Consider the following 27,073-nt stretch of genomic DNA (forward strand, 5'->3'; position numbering starts at 1 on the left):
TTTGCATTATTCTTTTAATCTCTTCTGGGGTTGTGGTTGTGCTACTTTCTCATTCCAGATCTTATGTATTTTGCTCCCTCTCATCTTTTGTTTAATTGAATTTTATCTAGTTTATAAATCTTTTAAAAGAGCCGTCTTTTGGAGGTAGTTATCCTTTCTATTATGTTTTGACTTTTTCATTCTTTTCAGCTTTTATCTTCATTCCTTCTTCCTAGTTTCATTTGCCTTTTTTAAAAAAAAACTTTTGAAAATGAGTACTAAGTCCCTTTATTTTTTATCATCTTTAATATTGAAAAAATTAAAAGTAAATATTTTTTCTTGAGTACAGGTTTAGCTGAATTCCATAGATATTGATATAAAGTATTCTCCTTTTTTGCTACTTTTTAGATAATTTTTAGGGTTTTTTAATCATCTGTTTAGGAATATGTTTCCTAATTTCAAAGTAGTTAAGTTTGTTTGGTTTTTAGTTACATTTGTATATACTTTTAGCTTGATTAGATTACACCTAGAGAATGTGGTCTTTAAAATCTGTATTTAAAAAATTTCTTTTTTTTTTTTTATTAATGATTTTTTATTATATTATGTTAGTCACCATACAGTACATCCCTGGCTTCTGATGGAAAGTTCGACGATTCATCAGCTGCGCATAACACCCAGTACACCATGCAACACGTGCCCTCCCTACCACCCATCACCAATCCATCCCACTCCCCCACCCCCCTCCCCTCTGAAGCCCTCAGTTTGTTTCCCAGAGTCCATAGTCTCTCATGCTTCATTCCGTCTTCTCATTACGCCCCCCCCAGAGTCCATAGTCTCTCATGCTTCATTCCGTCTTCTCATTACGCCCCCCTTTCTTTATCCCTTTCTTCCCCTACCAATCTTCCTAGTTCTTATGTTCCATAGATGAGAGAAATCCTATGATAATTGTCTTTCTCTGCTTGACTTATTTCACTTAGCATTATCTCCTCCAGTGCCGTCCATGTTGCAGCAAATGTTGAGAATTCATTCTTTTTGATAGCTAATATTCCATTGTATATATGGACCACAGCTTCTTAATCCAGTCATCTGTTGAAGGGCATCTCGGTTCCTTCCACGATTTAGCTATTGTGGACAATGCTGCTATGAACATTGGGGTGCATATGAACCTTGGCCAGCTTCTTATGTTACCCAGGACAAAGCCAAAACCAACAAGACTGACTTTTCACCATTCTGTAGCAAGGTAGTGTGGTCAGCTCCTTCCATCTTAAGTATGTAAATATTTTTGTTACTTTAAGTGGATAAGCACTCCTGCCTTGACCATACATTCATGCTCACAGATAAATGAATGCATTCAACACATACTTATTAAACATTCACAAAGTCCATAAAGCTTATATTCTAGAGGAGGAAGACAAGTGATAAACAGAATCATACATAAATGTCAGACAGTAAAATGAGCTACAAAAAAGAATAAGGTAGAGTAAAAGGACAGGGTAAGGAAGGGGAGTGTTCTTTCAGGTATCCCCTAAAACAGTAATCTCTGAAAGGGGGGAATTCGTCTTTTAATTTTGAAGTTTTCTATAATGCAAAGTCAAAAAAAAAGCAAACACGTTCCCCTTTTCCACTTAATATTCATAATATACTAATAATATCTGCAAGCATACAATGGTTTTTATATTCATTCAATACATTTTACTGAATAGACACTGAAAGGAATACATGCAAACAAATAAGATGTGTAATAAAAACATATTTCCTGCCCTCAAGGACCTTAATGTCTAGTGAGAGATTCCTATACATGTGTACATTCCTATACATTTAACCAACTGCAACATATTTCATAATGAAATAATCGTTCAAAGGTTTTTTCCGGGAATAATGATTAATTGCAACTGGCAAGAGATACTGGGAAAGGGAAGGTTTTGATCACAGCTTTGTAGTATAGCTCAAAATCCGGCATTGTGATGCCCCCAGCTTTGTTTTTCCTTTTCAACAGTTCCTTGGAGATTCGGGGCCTTTTCTGGTTCCATACAAATTGAAGGACTATTTGTTCCAGTTCCTTGAAAAATGTTATCGGTATTTTGATCGGGATAGCATTGAAAGTGTAGATTGCTCTGGGTAGCATGGACATTTTAACTATGTTAATTCTTCCGATCCATGAGCATGGAATATCTTTCCATCTTTTTGTGTCTTCCTCAATGTCTTTCAAGAGTGATTTATAGTTTCTAGAATATAGATCCTTTACCCAGGGTAACGTATGGTTTTTGGTGCTATTGTAAGATGGATGGATTCCCTAATTCTCTTCTTTAGTGTATAGAAATGCAACTGATTTCTGAGCATTGATTTTGTATCCTGCCACATTACTGAATTGCTCTATAACTTCTAATAGTTTGGGAGTGGATTCTTTTGGGTTTTCCATATAGAGTATCATGTCATCTGCGAAGAGAGACAGTTTGACTTCTTCTTTGCCGATTTGGATACCTTTTATACCTTTTTTTGCCTGATTGCTGTTGCAAGGACTTCTAGTACTGTGTTGACTAATGGTGGCGAGAGTGGGCATCCTTGTCGTGTTCCTGATCTTAAGGGAAAGGCTTCCAGCTTTTCCCCGTTGAGAATAATATTTGCTGTAGGTTTTTCATAGATAGCTTTTATGATCTTGAGAAATGTACCATCTATTCCTATACTCTGAAGGGTTTTAATCAGGTAAGTGATTAAACACAGTTTATCTTATATGCCCTGAAGCCTTTTACTAGGTAACCTACTGTTTTTAAAAGTAAAAGTAAACCTTTATTGAAAGAATAATTTAAGAATGAGTGACACATTTATAGGAAGTTACTACTTAAAACAAAAAGTGAACATCCATATGTATCCTTCTCCTAGGTTTACTAATTTTACCCATTTTGCACATTTGATTTCTTTCTATGTGCATTCCTCAGAAATTCTTTCCAACTTGATCATGCTTAGTGTCTTAATTTGGGACAGCTCATGTGATATATTTTTTAAAAATTTATTTATTTGAGAGAGAGAAAGTGTGCATGAGTGAGGGGAGGGGCGGAGAGGGAGGGAAGGGAGAAAGAGAATCTCACGCAGACTCCCTGCTGAGCATGGAGCCTGACTGGGGGCTCAATCCCAGGACCCTGAGATCATGACCTAGGCCAAACATCAGATGCTTAACCGACTGAGCCACCCAGGCACCCCTCATGTGATATTTCCGCTGCCTCTGTTCTCTTTTTATCTGGATTACCTGATATTTCTTATATTTAAAATGTAACTCTTGAAAACAGCATGTTTCTGTGCTTCAGTTTTTTACCTAATTTGACAGTTTTTGTCTTTTAAGATAATGATGCAGAGATTGATTTTATTACCCCTACCTTATTTATTTAACATTATTATTTTCTCTTCTTTTCCTGTTCCTATTATTGCTGGTTATCAAGTAGTGATTCATTGAATTTTCCCTTCTTATTTAAGTGGAAATTCTGTTATAATGTCTATTCCATTATTGGTTAATAACAGGTATCCCAGTACTTAATCATACTTCTTTATCCAATAGCTCAAAGTAAGTTAACCTTCACTCCAGTAAAGCAAGTCCTTTAGATTATTTTTACTTCTTTCTTCTTCACCTCCTAACCCCAGAAGATTTTAGAACATTTATTGTTAACTAAAATTCTAGATTTTACTCAATTTACTTCTTTTGGTTCTAGGATTTTCCTTGTGGTTTTGTCAATTATCAATAGTCTCACTAGCATTATTTTGGTAGATTTTGCCTGATAAATCTTTTTCCATCTTTTTATTTCATGAATGGGGCAACATAGTCCATACTTTTTTTTTTTTTTTTTTTTTACTTTTCAGAATCTGTAACTTTTTTTTTAATTGAAATAATATGATTAACATACAATGTTGTATTAGTTTCAGGTGTACAACATAATGATTCAACAATTCTATGCATTGCTCAGTAACCACAATCACTATAATAAGTATAGTTACTATCTGTTCCCAGACAACATTATTACAATCTTTTTTTTTTATTACAATCTTGATTATATTCCCTATGCTATGTTTTTCATCTCTGTGGCTTATTTATTTTATAACTGGAAGTTTGTTCTTTTTAATCTCTTTTATCTATTTCACCCGTTGCCCCCCCTCTTTCGTGGCAACTTCCAATTTGTTCTCTGTATTTAAGAGTCTGTTTTCTTGTTTGTCTTTTTGTTTCTTTGTTTTTTCATTTATTTCTTAGATTCCACATGTGAGTGAAGTCATGGTATTTGTCTTTCTCTGTCTGACTTATTTCACTTAGCATCGTATTCTCTGGGGCCATCCATATTGTTGCAAATGGCAAGATCTTATTCTTTTTTTATGGCTGAGTAATATTCCCGTGTGTGTGTGTGTGTGTGTGTGTGTGTGTGTGTGTGTACACCACATCTCTTTATCCATTCTTCTGTCGGTGGGCACTTGGGGTGCTTCCATCTCTTTGCTACTGCAAGTAAAGCTGCAATAAACATGGGGGTGCATACATCTTTTTGAATTAGAATTTTTGTTTTCTTTGGGTAAATACCCAGTAGTGGAATTACTGGATTATATGGTATTTCTGTTTTTAATTTTTTGAGGGACCTCCATACTGTTTTCCACAGTAGCTGCACCAATTTACATTCCCACCAGCAGTGCACAAGGATTCCTTTTTCTCCACATCCTTGCCAAACCTTGTTATTTCTCGTCTTTCTGATTCTGGCTAGTCTGACATGTGTAAGGTGATATCTCATTGTGGTTTTGATTTGCATTCCCCTCTTGTCTCCTTCAGTATATGGTAGTTTTTCTGTCTTGCTTCTATGACTGGCGTTATCCAGGAGCACTAGCTAGGTATCCTGTAGAATGTCTGCCAATCTAGGTTTGTCTGATGTTTTTCTCATGGATAGACTGGGAGTATGGGTTTTTGGAAAGAATACCACAGGTGTGAAATGCCTTTTTAATCACATTTATCAGGGGAGACATAATGTCCACATGCCATTACTGAAGTTAATCTTCATCACTTGGTAAAGATAGTGTTTGCCAGATTTCTTCACTATAAAGTTACTATTTTCCACTTTTCCTGTTCTGTTCTCTGGAGAGGCAGACTCATGCCTTTTTTACTTTGTATTCTGTCTTCATATCTTTGTACTGGTTTTTACATTCTTACTAGGCCTTAAATTTTTCCGTCACCTAAGTGGTCTAAATTTTTGTCAGTAGCATTTGTTGGGTCCTCGTGTGAAGAGTTTTTGGCACTTTGAGATTTATTAACTGTATTTGTATTAACATGTTCACATTGTACTGAAATTAACTTGTTACATGTTTGCTGGTTCTATCAGGTGGTAAACATAACAGATCTTTTTAGTTTTCTATTTCTATTGCCTAGCACAGTGCCTGGTGGCTAGAGATTTCTCAGTAAATATTTTGTTGAATTAAATTGATGAAGAAAACTTGTATTACTTGGAATACATAAGAAATGCCCATTATTTTCATCTCAGAATGCTATTTTAAGAAATAAAACTGGCAGTTCAAGTGATCGAGTAGATGAATGAGTAAATAAAACTCTTAAGGAAACTCTTAAAATACTGGTTCTCAAAGTATGGTCTCCCATCAGCAGCATCAGCATTACCAGAGAGCTTACTAGAAATGCAGATTCTCAGGCCTTAGCCCAGCCCAACTAAATCAAAATCTCCGGGGTAGGGTCAAAGAAGCCCTTTCAGATTTTCTGATGGCCACTAAAATTTGAGAAATTCTCCCTAAAAGCACAGAGAATAAAAAGAAAACAAAGTGAGAAGCTACTGGTAGTTGACTGCAATAGTAAAACTAATTCTTTTTCTTTCTTTCTTTCTTTCTTTCTTTCTTTCTTTCTTTCTTTCTTTCTTTCTTTCTTTCCGTGAATATGGTGCATAATTTGATTTAGTTGCTATATTTGTTTTAATGGCAGGCTTTGATTAGGATAATGTACAATATAATAAAGGGAAAATCACAACCCAGCAGTGTACTGTTGACTTTTTTCTGTTTTACTTGGTAGAAAATTTTTTGGCTTCAGTTTTGTCAGGGAAACTGTTTTCAACGCAACATGAAATTAATGATACTTTTTTCTTTAACTTCCAAAAAATGTGTTGTCTATTGGCAGCAGATAGCTGACATAGCTCTTTTGCTTTTAGTGTCTCCTTTTCCAGGAAATGACTCCCATCTGCAGCGAGAGGAATGCTGACCTTTAATGTGCATGTTAGTCACTTTTTTTAGCTTAGTGCCAATTTAATAATATTGCCTATATCATGAATTTGGTTGAAAGTATGTGCTAGCCAGATTGTTTTCACTCTGGAGTTTCAAGCTTTTGAAGATAATAAAGTTTGTGTGTTTCTAAAACTAAATTGAACTCTTCAAGTTGACTAGTGAATGGGAAGAGGAGAATTCTTAGTTTGGGCCAAACGGTTAAATATGGTCCCAGGACAAAGAGCATCAGCATCCTTGGAGACTTCTTAGAAATTTAAAATATCAGTCCCAACCCAGACTTAATGATTCTAGAATTCTGGGAGTAGAGCCCAGAAATCTGTGCTTTATAAAGTTGTCCAGGTAATTCAGATACCTGCTGCAATTTGGGTCCCACTGGGTGAAAGGTTAGTTTTATCCCTTGTAGAGGAGAACATGGTATTGTAAAATTACATGTGTGTTCCTAATGAAGCTGATCAAATCTGAGAAAAACGAGCTTTGTAGCCAGATCTTTGTTTGAACCCTATACTATCACTTCTTTAAAAGATATCAGGCAAGTTACTTATCATCTCTGAGCTTCAGTTTCTTCATACGTAAAGTAATATTTGTAATCACAGAAATTAGGGATCAGTGTTGTATTAGGTGCTCAGTAACTACTGATTTGAAAGCCCCATAAAAAAAAACTTAGAATTGTAAGCAAACTTTTTTGGGGGAAAAGTGTTATTTTCAGGGGAAGAAAAATAAGAAGTACTTAAGCTTCCTCCCAGTTGCTGTTGTAATCTTTTTGGAGGTTCCAGGTTGCTTTGAGCAATTTCATATGCTTGAAAATTGTCATGGAAACTATCTTTTGAAAGTCTTGAAGGTGTCTTGAATTCCTTAAAATGAAGGGAATATCCTGGAACATTCTATATGTAGGTTGTTCCACTTCATGCAAATGCTTTATGTATTTAATAATTAAAAATAATTTTTAATAGGTAATACATTCTCATGGTTCAGAAATCAGTACAATATAAGAAGGTATTCAGTGCAAAAAAACCCTCAGTTCCGTCCTTGCTCTCAGTGCTCCATTTATACCCACTCTATAACCAACCACTTTTCTTAGTTTCTTGTTCATTCTAGACTTTTAAAATGCAGTTATAAGTACATATGAATAATTATTATTCCTTACTGCAAAAGATGACACACTATACATGCTGTTATACACATTAACACTGTACTTGGATATCTTCATATAGAGAGTTTTACGATTCTTCCCCCCCACCCCCAGGTCAGCTTTATTGAAGAGCTACTTTACATACGGTGAATTGCATTCAATTTAAGTATATAATTTGATGAGTTTTGATAATTGTATATATTTATGAAGGTACCACAGTTAAGATAGAGAATGGTTTCAGTGGTTTTGTTTGTTGGTTGGTTCTTGGTTTTGTTTCACAGTATTTCATTGTATAGCTGGATCATAATATTTTTTAACCAGTCTTTTGTTTTTGAGCACTTGAGTGCTGCTACAAAGAATTCTGTGATTAACAGTCTTTTTCACACAGTGTTTTTTTGTGTAGGCAGGTAAGTCTGAGGATAGATTCCCAGATGGGGAATTGCTGAGCCAAAGGAGAAGTAAATAAATTTGGTAGTTGTTGCCAATTTGTCCTCCATAGGCTTGGTACCAGTTTGAGCTCCCACTAGCAATGTCTGAGAGTGCCTGTTAGCCTAGTCTAGTAACAATGTACATTATGAAACTTTGGATTTTTTGCCACTAAGTGGAAAATGGTATTTTAATATAGTTTTAGTTTGAAGTTTTCTTGTGAAAGTGAGCATATTTTTGAATGTTATAGACCATCTGTAGTATTTACTTTTCGGTAAAATGTCTGTTTTTACTCTTTACCCATTTTCCTATTGGATTTTGTTTTTTTCTTCTGTTAATTTCTAGGGACTCTTTTTAGGGTGATTAGCTCTTTCTTTGCAAATATCTTTTTTCCAGATTGTTTACTTTTGACATTGCAAGACCTTTAGTTGAAGAGTGTGTGTCTGAGTTTTTGCTACTCTGGATATCTTCCTAAAAGTTGCTTAGCTTTGATTTATCCTTTTCTCCTTTCATCTCTCTCTCTTTTCCTCCTTCTTTCTTTCCCAGCCTAATTTCTTAAGAAAAAGAATTTGAGACAGCTTGAAGTTGCTTTGTTGTTGAACAATAATCAGTTCAGTGGGTGGAAGTTGTTAAATGATTTTAATATATATGACCCTGGTTCATCTCTCTTGAAGGCCATGTTTTTGGTATACTGTGCATTGGAGAAAGAACCTGTGCCAATGTCCTTGCCTCCCTCCTTGGTGCCACCTTCTAAGAGAAAAACGGTCAGTATATCAGGCTCTGTGCGGTTGATCCCCTCGTCAGCATCAGCCGAGGAACCTTACCACTCCTTACCACCTGTAGGCATTTTACCTACCAAAGCACCGTTAAGACAGGTATAGATCTATCAGTGTTATAGGACTTTTTTTTAAGTGCATGGCATTTAACAGTTGATTGCTTGATGAAGACAAAAGGAGCAATCAAAGGGATCAAAGTTTTAGAGCACCCTCTGGTTGAGCCTGCATAATGCAGTGTCCCGGAGAAGACATATAACCCTTCTCTTGCATTTGGCCTCACTTAGGTCATATGGATGTTTTATTGGCTTTGCCTTGATCTACCTGGAATTAGAGTTGGAGACAGAAGATGCTCCATGCTAATCTGGCATGCTTGCCCAGACATAGTTAATAGATGTTTTTGTTTATTTAACCCCCAGTTAACTCTTGATTCTTTGGGATCAAATTATCCAATTTTGTGTTGTCGAGAGCCTTTTTTTCCTCCAGCCTGCTGCTTGTCAGGCTGAGAAAAGGAAAATAATGACAGGGTATGCAAATCAGCCAATTCAGCTATAGCTTAAGAATGCTGAGTGAAACTATAAAAAATGGGGATTGAGAATTGTCTGAATATTTTATTTATACAGACTCTCCCAGTTACCCATATTAATGTGGTCATTCATAAGTCAAGAGTTAACTATGCTTGAATTTACTCATAACTTAAAAGAAAAAAAGTGAAATGGGCATCTATAAGTATAGTCCCAACTGACCTATATTTTTCTTCTGCAATTTTCTCTTCACCACAACATTTCGATTAGAGTGTGATGGAATGGTACACTATTGCTACAGTTAGTGGGGTGGAATTGCTCAGAATTTTGACAGATACTATCATGGATTGCAAGAATGACATTTCAAAGTCTGTTTCATTCTGACAGAAATACCATAAATATATATTTATTTACTTATTTATTTTTATTTTTTTTTCTTTCCTGTAGTGGGTTGTATCCCCTGCAGAAAAGGCTAAATATGATGAGATCTTCTTGAAAACTGATAAAGATATGGATGGCTTTGTGTCTGGATTGGAAGTCCGTGAAATCTTCCTGAAGACAGGCTTACCTTCTACCTTACTAGCCCATATTTGGTAAGATTTTATTTAAATTGATTTAGAAAACAAATATGGTTTTGTATAACTCTTGTTTTGTGCATTCTTATTTTTAGGCATTTGTAAATTGGACAGTTTTGTTTTGGAATTTTTTGTAGAGAAAATTTAAATATGAGAATTTCTTCTGGATAATGGTAAAAGCTTGAGAATGGATTACCTGTTTTATAAGATTGACAGTGTCAGTTAATGACTATTAAAATGTTAAAATGCAGCATTTGTTTATATCAATTAATGAAACTTAAATTTTTAAGGGAGAACCCAAAAATCTGAAATTTAAACCATATACAAAACAGTATCTTCAAGGTGTGCTCATATAATTCTGTAGGGCATATGTATACTTTTATACCTTTACATAGGGAGTACACACTTGGTCCTTAAAAAAGACAAACTTGAGTGTCTCTAGTGCATGTCACGTTAAATGAGACCATGCATATGAAAATTATAGTGTGCCTGTTGCCAATCCACCTGACTATACCAGAGGTTATGTTGAGGTTTTTAAGGGGCAGCAAACATCAGATGTGGAACCACATAGCTGCAAAGAGAAACTTAGAAGAGAACACGTGAGGACAGTAGGTCTGCCTTAAGAGGAACAAGAACTCAAGACTGAGAAAGATTAAATGTGTAACTAATAATAACTGCCACTTTCAAGGGCCTAGGCCAGACAGTGTGCTCAATAAATGGCAGTTGTCATGGGCTTGGCATTATGCCCAGACTTTATATGCTTTACCTTTAATTCTCACTGTAACCTTGCAGAATGTGTGTTAGCTCCACTTTATAGATGAAGAAACTAAGGCTTGAAGAGGTTTAAAAAAATGTGTTCAAGGTCACAAGAAGAAATAAGCAGAAAAGCTGGAATTCAGGGTTTCTTTGACACCTTATCCACACAGTCTGTTCATCAGGCCAATGAATGAAACATGTCAGGACTTCAGAAAGCTGAGCTTTAAAGAAAGAGAGAGGGAGGGAGGGAGGGAGGGAGGAAGGACAGAAAAGAAAACAGGATAAAACATTTGCTGTTTCTCTTCAAGTGATTTTGTAAAGCTTTCCACATTGCTGCTTTCTCTTCACATGTGATCTCCACTTGCAGCTGTTGTTTCTGCTCTGACTTGGTGATCCTTATATCCGCCCACTCCCAAGAGTTGCAGGAAGCAAGCCAATGTGGAAATTTTGCTTGTTTTAGAATCATTCTAACACCACTAATGAACCAAATTTGTTGAAACTTAGGTTTCATTTTTAACATCTTTTAATGTTGAGAACGTTGGGATTCTTTGGCCCACCACAACTCCTACTCTATAGTCGTTCTGGAAATTGGTAAGAAAGCACAAAGCAAACCCAGATAAAAGCACCAAGGTGAACATTCTCTTTCTCTCTCTTTTTTAAAAACCATTTTAGCTGATCTCTTTTTTCTAACATTTGAGTTTAAGTTTTGGGCAGGCCACACACACAGAAGTATGAGTTTCTTTTTTAATTCAACTGATCATTTTTAAAAAGCTGCCTAGTCTTACTACTTTTTCCCTGGATTTTTAAAATAGCAGTTGTAGGGCGCCTGGGTAGCGCAGTCGTTAAGCGTCTGCCTTCGGCTCAGGGCGTGATCCCGGCATTCCGGGATCGAGTCCCACATCGGGCTCCTCGGCTGGGAGCCTGCTTCTTCCTCTCCCTCTCCCCTGCTGTGTTCCCTCTCTCGCTGGCTGTCTCTCTGTCACATAAATAAATAAAATCTTTAAAAAAATAAAAATAAAAAATAAAATAGCAGTTGTAGCATTTATATTCTGTTTGTTTTGTTTATTTGTACAGGACATTATGTGACACAAAGGACTGTGGGAAGCTTTCAAAAGATCAGTTTGCCTTGGCTTTTCACTTAATCAATCAAAAATTAATAAAGGGCATTGATCCTCCTCACATTCTTTCTCCTGAGATGGTTCCACCATCAGACAGGGCCAATTTACAAAAGGTAAGACAACTTAACAGAAAACCCGAATGTATTAACAGAAGTAAACAAGTGTGTTAGATGACAGACTTGATTTGAATGAAACAGTAGAGAAAATGTATCTGGCTAGGAACAGAGCAGTATACTGTTTGTGGTTTAGTTTGTGTCTATAAATATGTTCAAATGCCGTGTATGACATTGTTGGGCTGTAGCTCATTTACCCCAACATTCATTACACATATGGCAACCATATTTTCCAATCTAAAAACTGGAAAAATGTGGGTTTTTTTCTCCCCTTTTGAATTTGTGAATTTTTATGAATAAGGTATAAAATTTAAATGAAATCTCTAGGAATTAAATTATTCTGTTTCATTTGATGATTCACTCTTAATACAAATTTGAAAACAAAATCTAGATTATGATTGTTGGTGTCAATTTTATATATAAATAAGAAAAACATCATGTTGAGAAGAAATCTGTGTGGTTTTTGCCATGTAGATGACCTCCTTTTCCTGAACATATGGCCAAATTTCATATCTGAACAGCTAGAAGCAGGTTTTAGCAACCTTCGGTTTCTAGCCAGCAGTGGAATTTTCAAAACTACATTGTTCTAGCCATGCTGTGCCTTGATTTTTCTCTCCTCCTCTAGACATCCTTCCTAGCATATTATATTTACAATATCTTGGCCTTAATAAAGAGCTTCAAAGGACTTAACGTTGTCTAGAGGCTGTTTGCCTTTAAAATACATACCTTGTATTTTTAAGTATCTTATGACCTATAAAGTAATTATTGCTGTGGTGATTCTTCAGAGTTAGGTGTAATAGAAGTTGTCAGATGTGTGGTGTAAGGAGAGCTGTCTTTAAAATGTCAGTAGAATATTTTGGTTTTGCAGTAACTTTGTCACATAGGTTAAAAAAAATACCATTTTAACCTAATAAAAATCAAAATTGATTTTTTTTAATAAGTCAACTAAATGGAAATTTACGGCCACCAGGTATAGAAATTACTTATAAGAGTTTTTATCCTTATTTTTTAATAAAATAAGTATTTGATTATCTCTTTTGTGAGTTTTGGGGGAGGGGAGAGCATTTTGTTAAATTTTTGAGATTTCTTGTGACATAGGATATGGGTTCCCTAAGTTGTGGAAAAGGCTAAAAGTCATGCCACCCAGAAAGATAAAAGTTACAAATTTGTATGTGTGTTCTCTGCTATAACTGTACCTCAGTTATTTCATCCTTTTTTTTTTCACCACTGCAGACTGTTTTTTCCCTTTGTCGCCTTCATTTTTTACCCACTAAGTCTCCCACCAGTGCAAACTACAGATATGACAGAGCTTTCTGAAGCAAATAACGTTAGTAGACACTCCAGGTTGCATCTGCTGTACAGAGTTTTTAATAGATTTGTCTGAAGTCCATTCACCAGAGCATAGACACCTTTGGCTATTTATGTCAGATACCAATATTATACATTAAAATGGGATTTTATCATTATTGTCTTATCTCTTAACCAAAATTTTTAACCTTAAATATTAAAAATTTGCACTTGTTTTGTCTTTCAGATAATCTCTTTTCTCTTAATAATCTAATAATCTAATTTTTTTAGAACTGCATTTTTTTTTTTTGCAGCTTTGACTAATCTTTTTTTTTGAATATTGCTTTCCTTTCTGTGTTTTTTCTAGTTTGGACTATTTTTTCCATTCTGCAGCACTCTGCTTTTCGCCTTTCTTGTACTGTCAGTTTCTTAACTCTGCTCTCTCAAGGTTAGAGCTTTACTTTATGCCTTTTTTAGCATTACAGTTTTTGGCTTATAATTTTGAAATTAGAGGCTTTTTAAGTGGCAAAGTTGATGCAGAGAAAATACCTAAACAGCATGATTTTGTCACATGTCTGTCACTTGGTCTTCGTGTGCATTTTAGCTTGCCTTTCTTAGGCTCTTTGATCCACTTAAAATCACCAGTAGAATTTTTGTGTAATGCACAAAACAGGGTGAGAGAAAATATTTTGAAAGAAGTGGACAAGCTACATTTTTCTTCATATGCCCTTCTTATATGCTGTTAGCTGAACTTTTTCCCTGTTTCTTGGTTGCATGCCATTTTATTACTTTAGAATGGGAGTTTAATTTCTGTGTTAGCAATTGAAGAGTGACACAAGCTATACCAACTACAATACACTAATCTTCCTTCTAGAGTCATCTGTGGTATCATCTAACTTGTTTGAGGTTAAACTTATTTGTTTCACTCTTATTTGACGGTATTTTTAATAGTGAAAGACTGTCAACTGTGAGTCACTTCTTTTGAGTTAGAGTGACAGAAGAGGTGTGGAATTCATGAGTTTCTTGGTATACTTGCACCTTTCATAGCGAATTTCTCAGTAGCGGTTAGGTGATATAAGTTACTCTTGGTGATAAAAGTGAGACCAAGTCCTAATTTTTCATTTTGTTCAGCTGTCAAACTGTCTGGCCAGGCTTAGCTCATAAGTCAAGTTTAGACAGACTTAAAATCCTAGTGAATACCCGTCACATTCAGAATTCCACTTTAAAATTTCCAATTTAATTTAGGATGATAAGGGTCTGTGTATGAAGGGCACCTCGGGGGCTCAGTTGGATAAGCGGCTGATAAGGGTCTGTGTATGAGTGAAACACAGTAAAATTGTAGGAGGTACATTTGATAAAAATTTGTAGTTAATATAAAATTAGCATTAATTGAATCCTAATAGATGAATTTTGGTATTGATAGACAAAAACATCTGAGGACTAATAATGCAGTTTGCCTAAAGAAATATGAAGGGAATTATTTGCCAGATTTTATTTACATACCTGTTTATCAAGTTGGCTTTTAGGGTGATGGTTTCGTTCACCTCAATGATCTTGATATGTAAGTGCCAAGAGGCATAATGGGAAATAGACTTGAATTTAATCAGAGGTCTCCTAATTAGTATCTCCTGTTAGCTGGGTTCAACTTTAGGCAAGTCATTTAAATCTGGTTCCTTAGCTCTAAAATGGGATTAGTAATAATATCTGCCATACCTACAACCAGTTTTCATTAGTTTTGAAAATTGATTATTGGAGTTGAAAGTGCTTAGTAAATTGTAAATCATCATATACATGTGAAGAGATGGGATATTGTGAACTTTTAGGTTTCTTCTTCCATTGTCCAAGTTGGTGACATACATTAAGTCCATAGCAGGATAAGTATTAATTCTAAGTTTTATGTTCTGCTAATAAGGTCCTCAATATATTTTAGTTTTACATGTTTAGGCCTCAATTTTAACATTTCCTAACGGTGGTTATTCTGTTATTTGTCAGTCTGGTTGTAGCATTGGGGCTAAGTCAGGTGTTTGAAGGAGCAGTTATCTTCCTGCCCTGACTTCAGCTAGATATATAACGCATCAAAAATGGTTCACAGACCATTGTGAGCCAAGGTGAAAGCAACTCATTGGGAGGTCATCCATCTTAAGAGCATATTCTGTTGAGGAAGTTATTATAGTAATACCCTACATTTGTAAAATGTTATAAAGTTTAAGAGTAGCTTTACATTACATTTACATACATTATTTATCTCATTTAATTTTTAAAGTGGGCAGGGCAAAGATTATTTCCCTATTTTACAGTGAAGATCATACAGCTAGTAAAATGGCAGAGCCCAGAATAAACCCAGCTAGATTTTCTAACTATAGGTACCATTCAGAGATCAATTTTGACGCCCTTAATATTTCAAGAAAACCATATGTAAAGGATGTCATATATGAAGACAGTTTCATATAGGCTGGTATTAATATTTACTATGGAACATGCTGAGCAGTTGGTTCTAATTTAAATAGGGTAGGCACTAAAATTGTTTACAAAAGTAAATGTTGAATTGAATAAAATCAACTACCATTATGATTCTGAGATTCCACAAAAATGTGTTTATTTACTTTGGGCCAGATGACACAAGTACAAATAAGTCACCATCCATCTCCCCAAGAAATTTATTCTTTAATGGAGGACTTAGTTTATAAATCTGGTATCTGCTTTTCTTCAAGGTTTTAAACAGGCACTAGGATCAAGTGACAAAGACTTTGGGATCTGAAGTGGTGGTACATTATAGGCAACAGCTTTTAGAGAATTTAAGGGAAAATGTCTCAGTTTATAACTCTGTGTGCGTGTGTGTATAAAGTTACACTAGATAGGATGTTCTTAAATGAATTTAAAGTATTAGTAATACTGTAAAATACGTAATACTCTGTATCTGTGTAGTGCTTTTGAACATTTTTAATGCTTCACCATATATAGTTTTATAATAATAGTGTTATAATTGTGAACTTTTTGTTTTTAGAACATCATAGGATCAAGTCCTGTTGCAGATTTCTCTGCTATTAAGGAGCTAGATACCCTTAACAATGAAATAGTTGACCTACAGAGGTATGTAAAGTAAAATTACAGCTGACTATGTAAATATACACACACACATTTCTGTTTTTAGTATATATCTTGGTAAATGCTACTTTATTTAAATACCATGGTTCTTGAATTGGGAATCCGTGAACCCTATTTCTTTTTTTTTTTTCCAGTGTACCCTATTTCACCAAATCTAGGGTAACCCTTTAATTGCAGGATGCACTATTTTCTTATGTACCACTGAACTAAAAATCACTGCTAAATAAACAGTGGCATCAGCTATAAATACTATCTGACTATAGGCAGTGAAAAATGTGTATCTTAGAATGAATGGAATATAGTTTTCCTCCAGCTTTAGATATTTGAATAGCATATTAGAAAAACATTATTTAATACATTTTATGGAAGGAATGTTAAATGCATATACCGTGCTGAGAACTTTCATAACTGTTATCTCATTTGCCTCTCACAAGAACGTTACAAGTTGAGTTAGATTTTATTGTTCTTAGTTACAGGTAAGGAGTTCAGGTGCTTAGAGAGGTTATTTTGCTCAGTCATACAAACCTGTCAGCAGTTGAACGAATGATTCCTGATCTCAGGACGACTTGATTTGGAGTTGAATCTTCTCTCTTATACATAGGTACTATGCAGAACAGACTTGAATACAGTTGGATTTGAATCTAAATACAGCAGGCACTATTGATATTTCCTTAATTCCCTTGTTCCTTAGAAACTTTATGGTAACACTGTAAAAATGACCTCCTGAAATTACTTTTTAAAAAATAAGACCATTTTTCCATTTACAAGGCATTGGATTTAAATATCACTTTGTATTTAAAACCTTTTTCTGTTTTTAACCTTCATAACACTTTGAAGCAGATAATGGCTGATACTTTATTTTATTGATGGTATTGAGACATAAGGGGGTTGTTGAATGATTTATCTGGGCTATATAGCAAGAAATAGGGAATGATCTTTCCTCATTCATGAGGTTGTATTAAAATTGCTATAGAGAAACTTAGTTGTTACGATTTTTCAGTTGCAAGAAAATTCAACCCAAGTTAATTTAAGTGAGAGTGAATTTATTGACTTGTGAAATTAAGACCTCTTAGAGATAGGTAGAGATGGCTTAAGGAATAGCTTTATACTGGGGCTCAAATGATATAATCTGTTTTCTTGCTCTCTTTCTTGTCTCTGCTTCCACTGGGTTGTTCAGTTCTCAGATGGAATTTCCCATTATATTGTCAAAAGGGCTGTAGCACACCTAGCCTCGTGTATTTGTAATTTCAGATGTAGTGGAGTACCTCTTTTCTGGCAGTTCCTGAAAAATCCTTAAGATTCCATGTGATTGTACTCACTTAGGGCCATGCCTGTCCCTGAAACAGTCAGGGGTCAGGGATGTATAGTTTATTGATTTGCCATGAACTCTGTCATGGGGATGGTGGGAGGGTAGTTTGTTACCAGGACCACATAGAGAGTGGGGATCCTGACGTGCAAATTCTACTGGAAGTAGGAATGAATTCCAGGGAGGTAAATGTCTACTGAAGGCAGCATAGCTTCAAATCCCACAGTAATTTCAGTGATTAGCCTTGGTATCATCTATCTCTTTGAACAATATGACTTGACATTCTATAAACATAAGTCTGGGCACAATGTCTTTGTGTAGTTTTTTTGTTTGTTTTTAATTTAGTTTTGAGGTTATCTGCCTTCTAAGTTCTGTCATATTCTTGTTTCCTGCTCAAAAATTGGCCTTTGTCTATTTACATAAAGCCCCTACTCTTGGAATCACAGAAAGTAAAAAACAAAAACAGAAACAAAACCCTTGGGGATTATATAGTCCAGTTTTTTCCTTACTCATGAAAAAAACTCAGTCACACATCAAGTCAGCAACAGTACTGGGTGGCACCCCAAATCGAGTTATGTTAAGTTATACTTCTGCATTCTTTCTCTTATATGTCTGCCTCTCATTACGATTTAAAAGTTTTTTACTTTGGTTCAGAATAAAAGAAGTAAACATTTCATTATTGAGTCTATAATGGTGTGTACACTTTTCATATAGTCTCTCTATGGTCCATTAACATTTTTGCTTGCCTTATGTGTAATATACATTGAATAATAGCTAAATTTGAAAATACTTGCCTTCTGTGCCTCTCATAGATATGCCCCAATATTCTAGGACTTGCTTGACTTCAACAGTAATTAACATATGAAATGTGTCTGTAGTGAGCTTTAATAGGAAGTAGAGCATCATACATAAAGTGTTCTTGCCAGTGCAGACATTTCTAATATTAGTTACATTTTGGTAAACTGAGCTTTCACTAATTTCTAATAACCATAATGTTAAGTTATACTAGTGACAGTCTTCTGTAGTGAATCACAACTAAAACATAAAAACATATCTTAACATTTTGTGACTGTCTTATTAAGAAAATCATAGAGCTCCAAAACTTTGTTAGGTTTTAGGTTGTAGTCACATTGTATAAATGTGTAAAACACTTATACATGATTTGGCATTTGTGAAAATATTTTCCCTAGGCTTTTATTTTAGATGAGATCTACAGTGTAGGCAAACTTCCAGCATCTGTCAACTCCAGTAATGTCATAATGAGACTCATCAACCCATGCTAAAATTATGGTTGTTAAAATTCACTTTTGTAAATGGTTGTGTTAGGTCACTATATCACCAACTCTTCAAGATACTACATTACAAATCTTGGTTTTTGTTTTTGTGAGTAACAGTTTTTTCAGTGCCATAGTATTGCTCTTCAGCCTTTGAATTGTTTATTAATATATCAGGATGTGATAAGTATAACTATAAAACAGGAAAAACGAATTTAAGCAAATTTTTCTTAAGGCTTTTACTAAATTGCTTTCTGACAAAAGATTAGCCACCCCCCTTTTTAAAGATTATATTTACTTATTTGCCAAAGAGAGAGAGAGAGAACAAGCAGGGGGAGCAGCAGGCAGAGGAAGAAGCAGTCTCCCTGCTGAGCAAGGAGCCCGATGTGAGACTCTATCCAAGGACCCCGGAATCATAACCTGAGCTGAAGGCAGATGCTTAACCGACTGAGCCACCCAGACATCCCAAGATTAGCCCCTTCTTACTTGCTTGTTTTCAGTCCAGAGACCAAACCTGCAAATAAACAGTACATAATATGGAATTGTAATGAGTATGTAATGAATATGGTGCTTTACAGATTTATTTTTGCTTTCTTGGTGGTTGTTATAATGCATACTTGCAAACATTTTGAAAATACAGAAAAGCATAATGAAGACAAGAGTATGTTTCTTAGAATAATATTTTGTTTTGACCGTTGAAAATCAAAACAGATAAGAAAAGCTATATATAACCTCAAGAGTTAGTTGGGTAAAGAATGTTCTTTGTTACTAGTCAGAAGTTGTTTTCTAGTTGAAATTATTTAAGACATTGAGAGCTTGAGGCAGGATGCCTTTCTGCCATTTTTTTCTTTAAATTTTTAATATAATTCTGTCAGCATTTTCTATATAGGAATTTAATTATGTCAATCAGGTTAAATTAGCATGATATTTTTAACTTAAAGGAAAAGCAAAAGGTGTAATACAGGACAGTGGTGCTGGGAGCCTCGCGGGCGTGGTGGCACTCGTTACTGGCATCCAGGGGTGACAGCCACACAGCACTGAGCATGTACCAAACCGCCGCAGCAGCAGCAGCAGCACCTCCATCCACTGTTCCAGCCCCTGTGCTGGTGCAGCCACCCTCACTCCCTCTCCTCTGTCTCCCTTCATTTGCACCATGGCTGATCAGTTGACAGAAGAACAAATTGATGAGTTTAGGGAAGCTTTCTCCCTATTTCACAAAGGTGGTGATGGTACCATCACAACAAAGGAACTTGGAACTGTCATAAAGTCACTGGGAACCCAACTGAAGCCAAATTGCAGGATATGATCAACAAGGTGGAGGCTGATGGTAATGGCACCATTGACTTCCCAGAATTTTTGACTATGATGGCTAGAAAAATGAAAGATACGGACAGTGAAGAAGAAATTGGTGAGGCATTATGACGGGTCTTTGATAAGGATGGCAGTGGTTAATCAGTGTGGCAGAACTATATCATGTTATGAGAAACTTAGAAAAACTATCAGAGGGAGAAGTGGATGAAATGATCAGAGAAGCAGACTGATGGAGGTGGACAAGTCAACCGTGAAGAATTTGTACAGATAACAGTGCAGAATGACTTACTTTCAACCCCTCCCCTTGCCGCCCAGAAGAATCAGACTGAATCTTTTATCTCTTGCCAAAAAAAAAAAAAAAAAAAAGTTCATTTACTTATGCTGTTTCTGGATAGCAAAACAGAATGTCAAAAGTGTGTTCTGTCCATACACACAAAATCTGCACGTATTGCCTGGTGGCCCCGTCCCTTAAAGGTAAAGCTACGCTTCAGTTTTGTAATATAAATACTTGTACTACCTCAATGATCAGGAAGCACTTAGTGGACTCCTTGTAGTTCCATTTGCTAATGATTAATTTACTGGGCTGGTCAGTTTTTCATGCATACAGCTTGATAATTGAGCACATTTAGGCATTTGTATTAAAAACGAAAAATGAAAAAAGAAATTTAAAAACTATTCAAATGGCGTCTAGTTCAGTTTGTTAGTATAAATTGTCATAACTGGTTTATTCAAAACAAACATTTAAAATTGGTTTACCTCAGGATGCTATGCAGAAAAAATGGGTGAAGGATAAACTGTTTAGATGTAGTCCTTCTGGTGCTTGCATGTGCCCTACCCATGGTGACATCACATATGCTGGAGGCATGCTGCATGTATTAGTTTAGCATTATCGTCATTGCACTAGAGTGAAATGGGTGTCGGGCTGTCACCACTCACACAAATTTTTAAAAAGAAGCCTTTTTACCAAGTGAGCATCTTTGGCCTCTGTGTTTTAAAACCTTCTGAACAATGACATGGAGCCCGCAGAGAGTAGGCTGTGGCCGTGGACTTCAGCACAACCATCAATATTGCTGTTCAAGAAACTTGAAGAGCACTTTCTGTCCATTGTCTTTTTTTTTTTATAATTATTTTTTATTATGTTAGTCACCATACAGTACATCCCCAGTTTCCGATGTAAGGCTCGATGATTCATTAATTGTGTATAACACCCGGTGCACCATGCAATACGTGCCCTCCTTACTACCCATCACTGGCCTATCCCACTCCCCCGCCCCCCTCCCCTCTGTGTCCATTGTCTTTTTGTCCAATAAAAAGACCATTAACTTAAAATATAGTTGGGATATCATAATCTTTTCAAATACCTGGATCTCCTACCTGAGCCTAAGACCTATATTTTTCATTTGCCTTCTAGAGAATGTCCAGTAGACATGACTTCCCAGTCTTCCCCTGACCACTATCCTTGTCTCATTTATTTGCCTTTCTCAGTGATGTCACCATTCATCTAATCACTCAGGCTAGAAATCTGAGATTTTTCTTCCTCTTATCTGTATTCTTCTATCTTTGAGATGTTTCTTGAAATCCTTCCTACCTTTCCATCTCCTTTGCCTGATCACCTCCTTCTGATCTTTCAAATCTCACCTTAGACATCACTTCTCTGGAAGGGGGAGCCTTCTCTGACTTGTTTACCTCCCAACCCTCATACTTATCAGATCTTACATAGTTTTTTTTTTTTTTTTTTTTTTTAAAGATTTTATTATTTATTCGACAGAGATAGATAGCCAGCGAGAGAGGGAACACAAGCAGGGGGAGTGGGAGAGGAAGAAGCAGGCTCACAGCGGAAGAGCCTGATGTGGGGCTCGATCCCACAACACCGGGATCACGCCCTGAGCCGAAGGCAGACGCTTAACCGCTGTGCCACCCAGGTGCCCCAGATCTTACATAGTTTAAATATTTATAGTGGTTATTGCATTTACCATACTTTATTATAATCATCTCTTTTATTTGGATCTCTCACTAGCCAATGTACTTCTTAAGCATAAGGACTATTTGCTTGCTCACCGTTATATCCCTAATGCTTAGCTTACCTAATAGTTGAGAAAATAACTTTCAGTATTGTTGAAACCTGTCCTGTCTGTACTATTATTTCTGTCTTAGTTTTACTAACCCTTTATCTCTTCTCTGGATTACTGTTGTAGCCTCCTAATTGACTCTGCGCTTTGAGTCTCTCATTCCTTCCTTTGCATCTCCAACTGATGTATAAAATACAACTCAGATCCCTTAGTGACTTCTTATCCCCAACTGGATCCAGCTCACTTTTCTGAGTATGACATAAAGGCTCTTTCATGGTTTTGCTTTGGCTTCCTGACCATTCTTTTGTCTTAGCCACCTCCCATAGTAAAGTAGAATCCTTTCCTTCTGGGGCACTGTCAGACTCCTGGAGAGCACACACCATGTGTTTCCTTTTGCACTCTCAGTGTTGAGCGTAGTGCTCCACATTGTGGTTTAATCCCTTTTCTCATGCCATGTGGTGGGTGGACCTCTCCCATCACGTGCCACACGTTTTTATTCTGTGCTTCTCGTCCTGTTGTTCCCCTTTGACTGGTCATACTTTTTACCTTGTAAACTTTTAGTTATGCTCTAAGACCCAGCTTAAATATCATCTGCTTTGTTCAACCTTCACTGAAATCTTGATTACTAATTGCTTTTTTCTTTCTACTTCTAGAAACTTTATTCCTTTGTAATAGTACTCACCATATTTTATTGTGGTCTTCATTTTAATTTGAACTCCTTTAGGGCAGGGGCTATGTCTTATTCACTTGGATAGGTTTAGAAGTTAATGCACACAGTACCTGACACCACAGAATCTCCGTATAGGTTGGTTGGTTCGTTGAATGAATCAAAGTATGTTATAAATATTAGAATATTTCCGAGACTCAATTCCTGTCAAATTTATGGCAGACTAGAAGCCATGTATTAAAGGATGAAAAGACAAAAGATCTTCTGAATAATAGCTTATTTTCAAGACTGTAGAAGAGGATTTAATAGACAAAAGGGTTTTTAATCTTCCCAAGCACATTAAGTATAGTGGGCTGATTTTTCTATTTTGACAACCTATTTTTGTGTCAGGGATTTCCTCTGAGAATCTGATGAAGGCTTTTGGACTATCCCCCTCCCCCCTCCAAAAGAACCTGTGTATCCATGTGCACCATTTTGTATTAATTTCAGGAGTTCCCAGACCCTTTTATCCATGGATCCATTTTTAAGAACCCTTGCTCTGAAGGTAAGGTGTCTCAGATAGAGAAGTTCTTAACAGAGAAAAGTCAAAACTTGCTTCGGTCACTAAGATAGCATTGTGGTGGTGAATTGTGCTGAGGCAGGAGTTAATATTTGTTTGTCTTCTATCAGCTTCTACTTCCTTCCTGTCTCTGTCCTTTTAGCAAGAACATCAGGAAGTAAAAGCTACATCCTGTTGGTCCAGTTTGTTATCCTGGTCTTGGGCCAGTAAACAGGATAGATAATTATAATAATAGTTATTAGATATTGTGCTATGCCTGCTTTATATAATTTCTCTTATTCAATTCTTGCAACATCACTTAAGGGTAAGTAGTTTTATCACGATTTTTCAGATGAGGAATAGACAAGTCTTCTTTTCTAAGAAGCTTTCCTTGGTATCTACCTCAGCTCAGACAGCATTCAATTTCCTTCTCTCGGAATGCTTATAATACTGAATTATATTTCTTCCTTTAGTAAATTCTGAGCTATGTGTGATAGCATAGACTGTTTCTTATTTCTAATGAGGCAATATAGTATATTATTTCAGAGCATGGCTTTCCAACCAGATTGCCTAGTTTGGCTCCTGACATGACTTAGCCAAGTAACTTAACTATCAGTGCCTCGGTTTCTTCATCTGCAAAATGGAAGTATGACTAATACCAAGTAAAATGCTTAATATTTTTCTTGGAACGTGATAAATTCTCAGTACACGTTCATAGTCGTTGTCGTCGTCATCATCATCCCCACCAACTTAGAGCACAGCGTTTGCTGAATAGGTGCTCCGCAAACATTGGTTGCAGTAGCTGAACGAGCACTCTCTTTCCCTGGTTAAAGAGATACTGGAACTATGTAGCTAGGTAGCCAGAATTTGTGTTCCTAAATATATAGATTATCTCAGTCATATTTAGGAACTGATTTTTGAAAAGCTTATTTAAGGCAGCATTAGCTTACAGTTTGAACTTTTAAAAAATTTATGTTTTTGGTTTAGTTCCGTTCACATACCTTTAGAAACCATTAGCTTTGAAGAGAGCATTGCTTATGCTATTGAATCTGGAGCTCTTTTGCTTCTATGATCCGACCTGACCTGTTTCTGGCCCTGTAAAGATCTGTGGTGCTATTAGATCTCAGTCGTGACTATCTCAACAGTGGTGTTACTGATTGAATAATTGAAGCTCTAGGTTGTAGTGTACTTTTGTTGGTAGTAAGGAGTCAGTCTAATTAAGTTTCTCACAGAGTGCATGGCTCAGCATTTAAAACCTTTGTTTAGGGAGACTTCCCTTATTTGAAACCCTCCCTGCTGAAGTTTGAGTCTGCTGTCTAATACAGTAGCCACTAGCCACATCTGGCTATTGAGCACTTGCAATGTGGCTAATCCTGATTAAGATGTGCTGTTAGTGTAAAATATACTGGATTTCAAAAAAGAAAGTAAATATTTTGGCTATACTGGGTTAAGTAAAACATAACGAATTTTACTTGTTTCTTTTTACTTTTTAATATATGGCAATTTTAACGTTTAAAATTACGTATGTGACTTGCATCGTATTTCTGTTGGGTTGCTCTGGTCTCAATCATTTATATTCTGTAAAAATTACATTTGCTTCCATTATTTTGTGGTGCTGGTAGCTTATTAAGGGGCTCTTACCTCTTTTAAGAGAGCAATACTTTTTAAGATGTGTTAAAGTCTGTCTTTGGGAAACAAAAATATCTACCAAGAAATTTCAGCTCCTGAAGGATTTAGGAGTCAGTTTCTACCCATATATTTAAGTCCTAACTGCCATCACTGTGGATGCTTGATTGCAACTTTTAAAAAGCCAGTAAATATTGTACTTTTATACTAGTAAATAGTATGATGGTAATAATAATAGCTGACATTTATTAAGCACTTATTGTGTGCTGGGCATTGTGCTGAAGTCTTTCCAGATGTAATATAAATTAGTCCTCCTTATCGACTTTATTATCTCTGTCTTATAATTAGGAAAACTAAGGCCTTGTTTTACATTTCTTTTCTTTTACTTTTTTCATCTTCTTTTGTCCTGTCAGATAAGTAGAATAAATTAATTATTTGGGGTTTGCAGAATAAGGTTTTATTTCTTTTTTTAAAAATGAACCATCAGATTTTGGATTCTGCCACTGACAGGGCAGCAGTTGTATGAGCAACACCCCAAAGTTTGTGTTTTTCCTGACCCCAGCTAGGGTTTCTTTTCAATAATTTATGCCCATGAATATATTCTCTTGAGTTTTTTTTTTTAAATAAAACTCTTATTAAAACAGTCAGCCTTTCAGAATTAAGAAATTTAGTTATTCCCATAGAACCATATGTACTTAAACTGTTATAGCATTTGTCTTACTGTTTTATAATTAATGGCTGTGTTTGTTTCCCCAGCAAACTATAGGTAGGGGCCCAATGTCAGTCATGTTTGGCATTTAGTAGATACTCAATAACTGTCGAAAGAATGAAATAATATACAGTCATGTAGAGATTATATATTTAAGGCAACTTTTAGAGAAATTAAATACTTAAAGGTACAAATCAGTGTCTTTACTCTCAAACTTTAACTCAAGTTTTTGTCAAATCACTGTGAATTCTTAGAGCGAAAGGCTATCTAACTTTCAAACCAAAAGGCTGGTTTGAAGTACAAGTCAAGACTTTCTCCTCAACTCTCTATAGTTGTTACTCTACTCTAGCTCAAGACTTCTGACAGTTCTCAAGATAAGCAGAGTCAGAGTGTTCTGTTGCCTTTCTAGCAATTGTCATCGGCTTTCTGAGCAATAAGAGCCTCGACTTCCTCTCTTCTTCTACAGAGCAGAAGTCAGCAGAAAAAGAAGAGATATGTTGCTGAATAATGCCATTCGGAGATCAAAAAAGCACAGCTCAGAAACCTTTAGGGACTCCCCTTTCCTGTATATTAAAAGACTGTATGTCTTTACCTAGTACTGAAATTTGTTTATTATCCTACCTTGATCTTCCATTCCAGCTTTATTTATCACACATGAACCCTCCATCCTAGATAAATTAGTCTATCTAGAATTTTCTCACTTCTGTGCTTTCTTTTTTCTTTTTCATTATTTTTTTATTGTGATAAAATATATATGGCACAACATTTACTATTTTAGTTATTTTTAAGCATGTAATTCAGTGGTATTAGGTACCTTCATTTTCTTGTACAACTATTACCACTATTCATCTCCAGAATTTTTTCATCTTCCCAAACTGAATGATTTAATTGGACTTGATAGCAACTTAACTTTAATTACATATAAAATTCTGCTTCTATAAGTTCTGTCCCCTCCATTTTATGTTATTGATGTCATAAATCATATCTTTACACATTATGTATCTAACAGATATATAATTACTTTTTATGCATTTGTCTTTTAAATCCTGTAGAAAATTTAAAGGGGAGTTGCAAACCAAAATTACAATAATACTGGTTTTTGTTCTTGTCCATGTATCTACCTTCACTGGAGATCTTTATATTTTCATATGGCTTCAAGTTACCGTCTAGTAGCATCCTTTCATTTCAGCCTGAAGGATTCACTTCAGCACTTCTTGTAGCACTGGTCTAATGGTGAGGAAGTCACTTAGCCATTGTTTATCTGGGAATATCTTAACTTCTCTCTCATTTTGGAAGGACGGTTTTGCCAGATAGCATTTTTAGTTTTTTGGTTTGTTTGTTTGGTTGGTTTAGCACTTTTTATATGTCATCCCAGTGCCTTCTGGCCATCAAGGTTTCTGCTGAGAAATCCACTGATAATCTTATTGAAGATCCTCTGTATGTGACTAGTCTTTCTTACTGCTTTCAAGATTCTGTCTTTCAGCAGTTTCATTATAATGTGTCTCAGTGTGAGTCTCTGGGTTTTCCTGCTTGGAATTTGTTGAGCTT

General features: G+C 35.7%; 1 protein-coding gene and 1 pseudogene across 3 annotated transcripts in view; both read left to right on the forward strand.

Moving 5' to 3' along the window:
* EPS15 (epidermal growth factor receptor pathway substrate 15) overlaps window positions 1–27,073 on the forward strand; it is a 133,413-nt gene that overhangs the window by 46,278 nt on the left and 60,062 nt on the right. For 2 of the 3 annotated variants that reach the window (XM_040627321.1, XM_040627319.1), the window contains exons 9-12: window positions 8,449–8,649; window positions 9,519–9,664; window positions 11,477–11,633; window positions 15,925–16,010. In XM_040627321.1, the coding sequence (XP_040483255.1) occupies window positions 8,449–8,649; window positions 9,519–9,664; window positions 11,477–11,633; window positions 15,925–16,010 (590 nt within the window). The remainder of the gene's footprint in view (window positions 1–8,448; window positions 8,650–9,518; window positions 9,665–11,476; window positions 11,634–15,924; window positions 16,011–27,073) is intronic. The other variant, XM_040627320.1, reaches the window with a different exon arrangement.
* LOC121102094 lies at window positions 16,871–20,568 on the forward strand (annotated as a pseudogene).

The sequence above is a fragment of the Ursus maritimus genome, unplaced genomic scaffold (assembly GCF_017311325.1).
Source record: "Ursus maritimus isolate PB19 unplaced genomic scaffold, ASM1731132v1 scaffold_12, whole genome shotgun sequence".
Classification (NCBI taxonomy): domain Eukaryota; kingdom Metazoa; phylum Chordata; class Mammalia; order Carnivora; family Ursidae; genus Ursus; species Ursus maritimus.